At 60.2% G+C, this 8,057-nt stretch overlaps 2 protein-coding genes across 5 annotated transcripts; one reads left to right on the top strand and one right to left on the bottom strand.

Annotated features, from left to right (window-relative positions):
• Window positions 1–1,279: 1,279 nt before the first annotated feature.
• LOC121098375 (putative claudin-24) lies at window positions 1,280–2,903 on the bottom strand. Its single transcript, XM_040616294.1, has one exon. It carries the CDS (start codon window positions 2,327–2,329, stop codon window positions 1,655–1,657), a length of 675 nt encoding a protein of 224 aa, XP_040472228.1. The 5' UTR covers window positions 2,330–2,903; the 3' UTR covers window positions 1,280–1,654.
• Window positions 2,904–3,475: 572 nt separating this feature from the next.
• Window positions 3,476–7,684, top strand: LOC121098374 (G protein-activated inward rectifier potassium channel 4-like). 4 transcript variants are annotated; one of them, XM_040616291.1, is made up of 4 exons: window positions 3,476–3,692; window positions 4,715–4,844; window positions 4,937–5,903; window positions 6,132–7,684. In XM_040616291.1, exons 1-4 carry the CDS (start codon window positions 3,595–3,597, stop codon window positions 6,479–6,481), a joined length of 1,545 nt encoding a protein of 514 aa, XP_040472225.1. In that variant the 5' UTR covers window positions 3,476–3,594; the 3' UTR covers window positions 6,482–7,684. The 4 variants fall into 4 exon arrangements, with proteins under 4 accessions (XP_040472225.1, XP_040472224.1, XP_040472226.1 ...); XM_040616290.1 differs by adding an exon at window positions 4,386–4,603 and having other exon boundaries at window positions 3,579–3,692; window positions 4,715–5,903; XM_040616292.1 differs by lacking the exon at window positions 3,476–3,692 and adding an exon at window positions 4,459–4,603.
• The last annotated feature ends 373 nt before the right edge of the window (window positions 7,685–8,057 follow it).

Genomic DNA, 8,057 nt, shown 5'->3' with positions numbered 1-8,057 from the left:
ACTTGGCAGTAGGACGCAGGGTTTGGGGGAGAATCCTGAATTAGGAGAATCCCGTTACTCTGACCATCATGAGACAGTAGCTTTGCCCCGTTCTTTGTGTTGCTGCCAGAAAGTGAAATATCCAGGTGATGTCTGAAGCCTTCTTTAAAAAAGTAAAAAGCAGAGACTGAGCGCTGGTCGGTGCCTGAAAGCCATGATACTTGGATCAGGCTGGAAGTGGGGAGCATTTCGAAGCTGGAAACCTTTGCTCAGTGTCTCATCCTCACCTGTGCCCTTAGGAAACGGGGTTACAGCCAAAGCAGACTCTGCTTTCTGGGCTTGTCAGAGCTGCCGAGAGCAGCGCTTGGCATGCGCAGCTCTTTGGAAAACGTGCTCCCCTGCCAAGAATGCTGCCCTCTTGGCCCCTCTGTTTCACCTCCCTTGATCTTCACCAGGGAGGGCTGAGCACCCGCCTCTCCTCTCCTCGATCTCTGCACAACCAGCTGCTGTGCCCCAAGCCCAGGCAGCGTGAGAAACCCCTGGCAGTAACCTCTTTCGCCCTGCCCACCCGCTCCTTTCTCTCCTCATCAGCTGAGCGAAGTGCAGGTTTCAAAAGGAGACTTTTGGAGGAAAGCGGACTTTGCTTCCCCCAGGAATGCCGGTGTCGGCTGGGGGCTTCCTTGAGTTCAGTCACGCGCCTGTGGCTTTTAGCCTGTGGGGATTAAACCAGCAGTGAACTCTGTTTTTAACCAGTGCTGTAGCAAAGGGCTGGCTTCTGGCAGGGCTTTGGGTGTTAATCCAGCCTGATGTTCCATGCTTTTGGTTGCACAGAGATGTGGAAGCAGGCTCTATTTTGGGGGAAAATGCAGAAGAAATGGGTAAGAAGACCCATAAAATACCACTTGCCTCTTGCACACAGGTAAACGATGCAGTTGAGGAATTTGCTGCATGCAGGTCTGTGGCATGCTCACAACTTTATCGTCTTAGCCGTCAGAAGGTGAGGCTACTGCAGGGGGTACGGCTGCTGGCATCCTGCCTTTGCAGTGGGAATGGTCTTTGGTACCACCTCATCTCTCATTTTCCCTGTCTCCCCCTTTTTTTCCACCCATCCTCCTTCCCCACCCCCCCACCCCCATCTTTTCTGGACAAACCAGTGTCCTTGGAGCAGCAGCACTGTCCCTCACAGCTCCCACCCTTCCTCCCTACTCATGCTGTGCCTCGTGCAAGGTGCAGCTGTACATTCAGAGCATGGAAACATGCTGCCAACAACCATGATAATTTATTGCAATTACATCAGAGTGATACGGACATGCAAGGAATGAGCTGCTATGCTGGGGTGTAGCCCTTAACCACGACAGGCTTGGTTAGAGAGGACTGGCAGAGGATGCAAATGCAGGGTCATCAGTAAGTGACTCGGCCACAAATGTCACTAGGAGGACAAAGCGCTGCCCACTGCTTGGCCTCTGCCTTGTTGTCTTCCCACACTGGCTCAGCGAATGCCACGGGGAGAGCTGTTGCTCCTTAAAAAAGAGAAAAAGTGAAGCAGACACACAGAGGAAGGAAAAAAATATGCAGGTCTGCCATAGGAATTAGCAAATCATCCTGTAAGAGATGTGGGGGCCGTCCCTGCCACAGGAAGAGCCAGGAGGCATGCAGGGCATGGCACCCCAAGTGCCTAGATGACCAGGTCTGCGTTTTTGGGGTACAGGTGGTGGCCCCCAGCCGGCCTTGCCACGGTTGGAGCCTGGTGGCAGGCAGGGGCCTGTGGCATTGCGGTCCTCATGGAGCAGGCACTGCAGGCGAGGAGCAGCCCACCGGCGGCGAGGAAGGCTCCAGCAAACCACCCTAGGAAGGTGGCCTCCCCAAATTCCCACCGGGGGACAATGTCGGGGACGGTGTTGTCCCAGAAGTCGAGGACAGTGTTGTAGGCAACCCAGGAGACCGGCGCCAGGGTGGCCATTGCCGCTGTTCCGAGTGCTGCTCCCCCGGTGAGCAGGAGCCGCTGCTTTAGCTTGGGTTTGCCCTCGCAGGCTCTCCAGCCCTCCAGCCCCGGGGCAGCCAGGAGGCACCCCAGCAGCCCCAGCCCGTTGGAGAGGCACATCAGCAGGCGGGAGACACGCAGCTCAGGGGGCAGCGCCAGGAAGGAGCCGTGGGCTCGGCACTCAACCGCCCCCTCCTCCCGGGCAATGCAAACCTGCCAGAGCCCCATGGTCCAGACCTCCAGCTCGTTCAGGTCCAGGTTGAGGCTCTTCCAGAGTGGCACGAAGGTGGTGACACAGGAGGAGACCCACCCAAGAAGGGCCAGCAGCATCCCCCCAGCCTGCGCCTTGGCCCGCCAGCTCCCGGCCATGCCGATGCCGCCCCGCTAACCTGCGGGCTGGGATAAGCCGCCCTGAGCGGCGCCTGCGGGCATTAGCGCTTGTGGAGCAGCGTCCGCCCCGCCGCCGCGTCTGGCGCCTGGGGGAGCGGATTCAAGCCTGTTCCTTGGACGCTGGGGTGTGGCCACGGTCATTTTCCAGCCATTGTTGTTTTTTTCACGCGAAAAGCAAAGCGCGCCTGGCTGGGCAGCTAAAGCCAGGTGCATCCCTGCCGTGACTCCGGCCAGGGTCCCGCCGCTGCCTCACTGTGCCCAGGAGGGTTAAGCCAAAGCACGCAAATCCTCCGGGAGCAAGAGCCTTGGCAGAGAAAGCACCTCTCAGCAGCGGCAGCTCCAGCCGCAGTGGGACAGGGAGGGGACCCCGAGGCGGGACGGAGGCACTGGGAAGCCGGCATCAGGCTCTTCTCAGGAGAGCCCGAGGCATTGACCTTCATTTAGTCGTGAAATAAATCTGCAAAGGAGCCTTCAAGAGGTGCGTGGAGGATGGGGACGTCCAAGGGCAGGGGGGTGACTGCCCACCGCGAGCAGGCAGGCACCTACCACCCTGTCCTGCACCCAGTGCCTCACCAGGGGACGCGGTTCATGGTGCTTGACATGAGCAAACTCTTGCCCGGGAGGACAATGTGCTGCAATAAAATAAGATGGGGAGGGGGGGAAAGGGTGGGCCATATCGTCAGGAAAATCCCAACTTTGTGCTGGTGCTCGGCTCCCATCCACCCCCGCATGCATCCCCTCTGCGGGGTCCAGCTTGCAGATTCATCTTCCCTGGGAGATTAGTGACTAATCTCTCCTTCATCTGCTGTCTTTCTTATCAACGGGAGTATTGGGGGGTCAGGCTGGAAATTACTGAGTCTTGCTGGTGCTGGGGTTCTGGCCCTGGTGGGCATCGGGAGGGACCTTCACAGGGGTCTCCCAAAAGGAAGGGGTGAGGGAGCACGGACCAAGAGGGAGAGGGGCAACATCTTTCAGCCCTTGCTGATGGTCCCGTCCCAGAGAACGGGAGAATGGCCGGGAAGCCATCCTGAGATGGCAGGGAAACCCCTCCTACTCCTTCCCCCGGGCATCGGGTGCGCCTACTTCTTCTGATTAAATCGTCTCAAGGTAATTGTGCCTGTCATTGAGACAGATTAACAGGCGACCTTCTGCCGCTGGAGCAGGATTGGTGGCCAGCACGAAGCTCCCTGTCCTTCCCTCCCACCGGCCACAGCGGCCCAGCCCGGCAGAGGATTCCCACCGCAATGGGTGGTAAGATGCCCGGCAGCAGCCGGGGCAGAGGGGGAGCCACCAGCCGAGAACGACGTCTGCCGGCCTGGCACCTGCTCCGCCTGGACATGAGGTGGGTGCCGCCCTCGCCCAGGGGTCTGCACAGGGTGCCGGGGGGGGGGGGGGGGGGGGGGGGGGGGGGGAGAGAGAGATCAGTCCGGAGGCTGATGTCCTCCATCGCTGCATCAAGGACCACTGGTCCTGCTGCCTTGTGGCAGTGCTGGATGCTTGGAGGAGGCAGGGCGCCCACGCTCCCCCTCTCCGTGGGCTGCTGCTCTCCGGGCTGGGTTTCCAGGATCACGACCTCCCTCTCCCCGTGGGGAGACTCATGGCTGGACTCAGTCCGTCCTGAGGCACCCAGCTGCGGGATCTGCATCTCCGATCATGGGCTGTCCTTCCTCCCATGCCTGGGGGCCCGTTTCTGCTCTGAGCTCATGAAAGGACCAGCAGCTACAGACCCAGCCCGGGATGAGCACGGAGCAGAGCTGTGTGCGCTCACCCGGAGCTTGCCCACTGCTGGGGCTGCTCCCTGCCGGAAGCGGACGCCTCCTTCCCGGCTTCTGCAATACCATTATGGCCCCTAATGGGCTTAGCCATCTGGTGCCAGCCTGTAGCCACCCCGGCACAGCTCTGTGGCTGGCACGCGTGCTGCCCGGCAAGGGAAGTCCCACCAGACCCTGGCCTGTGAGGGATGCAAAGAGGGGCCAGAGCCCCACGCCATTCTCCGGGTCCAAAATAACTCCCAGCTTTGTGTCCCCCGTGGCAGGACCCTGCGCCCAGCCCGGGGCTGAGCCCCCGCCCGGCACTGCCATGGTGCTCCCCTGCACCCGCAACAGTGTCGTCGGCAGCTGGCTGGTGCCTGAAGAGCCCCGTGGCCGCAGCAACTCCATCCCCCCGGCACAGACCCCCACGGCCAAGCACATGCTGGCTTACCTGCCCCGGCCGCCCACCGACACCAGCCGGTATGGCACCTTCCCCCAGAAGGTATGGCTTGCGCCAGGGCTCCTGGGCATCCTTTGGACAGGATGCTGCCAGGCGGTCGCGGTTGTTGTCAGAGGCGATTTCTCACCGACAGGCTCCTTTCCCCTCCTGCAGCCTGAATTCCCGGTCACTCCTGATGCTCTGGCAGAGAACAGCCGGCAGCAAGCCGCTGCCACATCTGCCAAGAGAAGCATCCCGATGCCAAACTACCCACCCCGACACCACCATGGTGGCATCATCTCTGGTGAGTCGTCCCTGCCGTCAAGCCGCGGCAGCATGGTGGCCACCCAGCACCATCCTGGCGATCCATCCTGGTGCCCACCGGCCACCTCACAGGAGGCGGGCACCCGCTTTTACCCGCTGCACAGGCTGAGTGTGGCCAACATCCCCAGCTCAGCACGCAGCAAGAGCCCTGCCCGCGGCACGGCAGTCCCCACCCCGGAGGGGCTGCAGAGCCGGCGCCGCAAGCTGATGGAGGAGGACAGCCCCATGGTCCAGGCCAGCAAGCGGCAGCGGCAACGCTACGTGACAAAGGTGGGCAAGTGCCAGGTGAACCTGGGCAACATTCAGGAGAAGAAGCGGTTCCTGTCAGACATCTTCACCACTATCGTGGACCTCAAGTACCGCTGGTTCCTCTTCGTCTTCATGATGTGCTACATCATTACCTGGGTGGTCTTTGGCACCATCTACTTCTTTGACGCCTGGGTGCGGGGTGACATCAGGCACCGGGGCGATCCTGAGTGGCGGGCATGCATCGAGAACGTGGACGACTTCATCTCCGCCTTGCTCTTCTCAGTGGAAAGCCAGCGGACTATCGGCTATGGCTCCCGGATGGTGACGGCCAACTGTGCCGAGGGTGTCATCCTGCTGATGGCACAGTCCATTGTAGGCTCCATGATCGATGCCCTGATGGTGGGCTGCATGTTTGTCAAGATCTCCCGGCCCAAGAAGCGTGCCCAGACTCTCATCTTCAGCAAGAACTGTGTCATTTCCCGCCGGGACGAGAAGCTCTGCCTGATGTTTCGCGTGGGGGACCTGCGGGACAGCCACATGGTGGACGCCAAGATCCGGGCCAAGCTGATCAAGTCCCGGCAGACGGCCGAGGGGGAGTTCATCCCCCTGGAGCAGTCGGAGCTAAACCTGGGCTACGACACGGGGGAGGACCGCCTGTTCCTGGTGGAGCCCCAGATCATCTGCCACGTCATCAACCACCACAGCCCCTTCTGGGACTTGTCAGCTGAGTCGCTGCGCCGGGAGCAGTTCGAAATCATCGTCATCCTCGAGGGCATCGTGGAAGCCACAGGCGAGTGATCTGCGGGGGTTGGGGTGGGAACAGATAGCCACCCTGGCGTCCTGGGGATGCTGGGTGAGCCTGGGCTCCAGGCTGGCAGCCTGGCAAGAGATGCCTGGGGCTGAAACCAGCTCCCCTCAGCAATGGGTGACACAGGGCTGGAAGCCCCTCGTTAGGCAGCGGTCAGTTCGTCGCTGCACTCTGCCTACCGGCAGCAGCTCAGCCATTGTCTCACTGCAGGAATGACGTGCCAAGCCCGCACCTCATACACAGAGGACGAGATCCTCTGGGGGTACCGCTTCGAGCCCTGCATGTCCTTGGAGAAAGGCGCCTTCCGGGTGGACTACAGCCGCTTCGAGATGACCTTCGAGGTGCAGACCCCAGCAGCCAGCGCCAAGGAACTGCATGAGCTGAAGGAGCTGGAGCACCAGGAGCACTCCACACTCAGCCTCTACTGGGACCACCTCCTGCAGCCCTGCGCCCTGCCAGGGCCCGGGCTGGGTGAGGATGCTCTCGCCAGGCTGAGCGTCCCTGGCAGTGTGGCTGAGGGCAGCCGGAGCAGGCTACTGGAGCAGGAAGCCACCGCCTGAGCCGCTCCTGGGACGGGACACCTGGCCGTGCTCGGTGGGTGCCCAGCGGAGGGTCCTGCACCGACAGTGCCATAGCCCACCCTCCCTCCGTGGGGCTGAGCCCTCCCACCCTCGACCCCAGCCACAGCCACATGGTGTTGTTTTTGCAAAGTTGTTCCTGCGTAACAAGAGCCAAACAATGGGTGATTAAAGTGTATTTTAAAACAAAAACCCACATAAATAAATCAGCAGCTTTTGCTTGGTTTGTACGCTTGGCAGGGGCTGCTCAGACCCCACACCGGGGCCGCTGGGCACGGCACGGGGGGCTGGCCACTGGGCGCGGGTCAGGAGTGCAGGCTGGCAGGGAAACTCTCCTGCCCTCCGCTCTTGTCCCCCCACGTGGTAACACAGTGTGACCCTGGGGTGCAGTGGGACTTGGCGCTGAGAGTGCATGTGTGACCCTACACACACAGCTCCAGGCCCGCCCCCCTGCCCCACATGTGGCTCTAGACCCCCACTCACCACCCTGCAGGCTCAGACATCGCCCCATGGCCCCCGACACCCCAAACTGCCCCCCAGTCCCACATGTTCCCACCCCAGGGCCCCCCCATGATGTCATCACACCCAGCGGTGCTGCTAGGGGCTGGGACACGGTTTAATAAAATTAAATCAGCATAATTCAATTATTTGCATTAATAGAATTCAATTAATAGTGTCAGGCAGGTCCGTATTCATTCCTATGCAGGGCAAGGCCTGGCCGCATGGGGTGACACCCAAGGGTGCCATCACCCAGGGGAGGGCTCCCACCCTCCAGCCCTGTCTCTATCACTGCTGCCTACTCTGCTAATTACAGAAACTGTGTTTCTGCACCCGCCTGGCTGCTGCTTTGCTGCCCTGGAGGGGTGGGTGGGGGGCTCAGCCAGGGCCAGGAGTGCTGTACCACCATCCACAGTACAATGCCACTGCCCCATCACGGCGTGGTGTGCAACATGACCCTTTAGATAAAAATAAAACTGTAAATTTATGTGTGTGCATATATACATATTTAAAGTTCACACATCCTGAGCCCAGCTGGGATGCCATCACCTTTCCCCTCCGCCCCCGCCTGCCAAGCACTGCACTTTGTATCCATCCCCTGATGGGAAAGGGGAGGATAAAATCCTTCTGGTGTCCTTTGCTGTACAGCACCTTCACTTTTTCTGTATTAAATTACCATTATCTCAACCCACTAGTTCTCGTTCATTTTATTTTCTGCTTCTCCCCCTCCCCTCAGCCCACCCTGCTTGCGGGGGGAGTGACACCTGCAGCCAGCCAATGTCAGCCCACCACCGTGGGGGCGACCATGGATATATTACGAAATACATATATATATGTATGTGTGTGCATATATATATATTTTAAAAAACCCCACAAACATAGCTAATGCGCTTTCAGCCTGTGAAGAGGCATAGAAACCACGGTGGGACATGTTGCAGCTGGCAGCGCCCCAAGGGTCCCTCCCACCTCCCGGGGGCTGGCTGGGAGCTGCAGCCCCCCACGGAGGGCATCGTCCCGCACCCTGCTTAGTTGGTGGAGTCGGGTGGCAGCTGCAGCCCAC

Source organism: Falco naumanni, chromosome 16, assembly GCF_017639655.2.
Source record: "Falco naumanni isolate bFalNau1 chromosome 16, bFalNau1.pat, whole genome shotgun sequence".
NCBI classification, from domain to species: domain Eukaryota; kingdom Metazoa; phylum Chordata; class Aves; order Falconiformes; family Falconidae; genus Falco; species Falco naumanni.
The sequence above is the reverse complement of the archived record's forward strand: the minus strand, read 5'-3'. Positions and strand labels throughout refer to the sequence as shown.

Excerpts from the sequence above, each read along its gene's own strand:
- LOC121098375 (XM_040616294.1), bottom strand. The coding sequence starts at position 2,329 with ATGGCCGGGAGCTGGCGGGCCAAGGCGCAGGCTGGGGGGATGCTGCTG.
- LOC121098374 (XM_040616290.1), top strand. The coding sequence starts at position 4,430 with ATGGTGCTCCCCTGCACCCGCAACAGTGTCGTCGGCAGCTGGCTGGTG. Across the intron at positions 4,604-4,714 it reads ATGGCACCTTCCCCCAGAAG|CCTGAATTCCCGGTCACTCC; the intron begins GTATGGCTTGCG and ends CCCCTCCTGCAG. Across the intron at positions 5,904-6,131 it reads GGGCATCGTGGAAGCCACAG|GAATGACGTGCCAAGCCCGC; the intron begins GCGAGTGATCTG and ends GTCTCACTGCAG.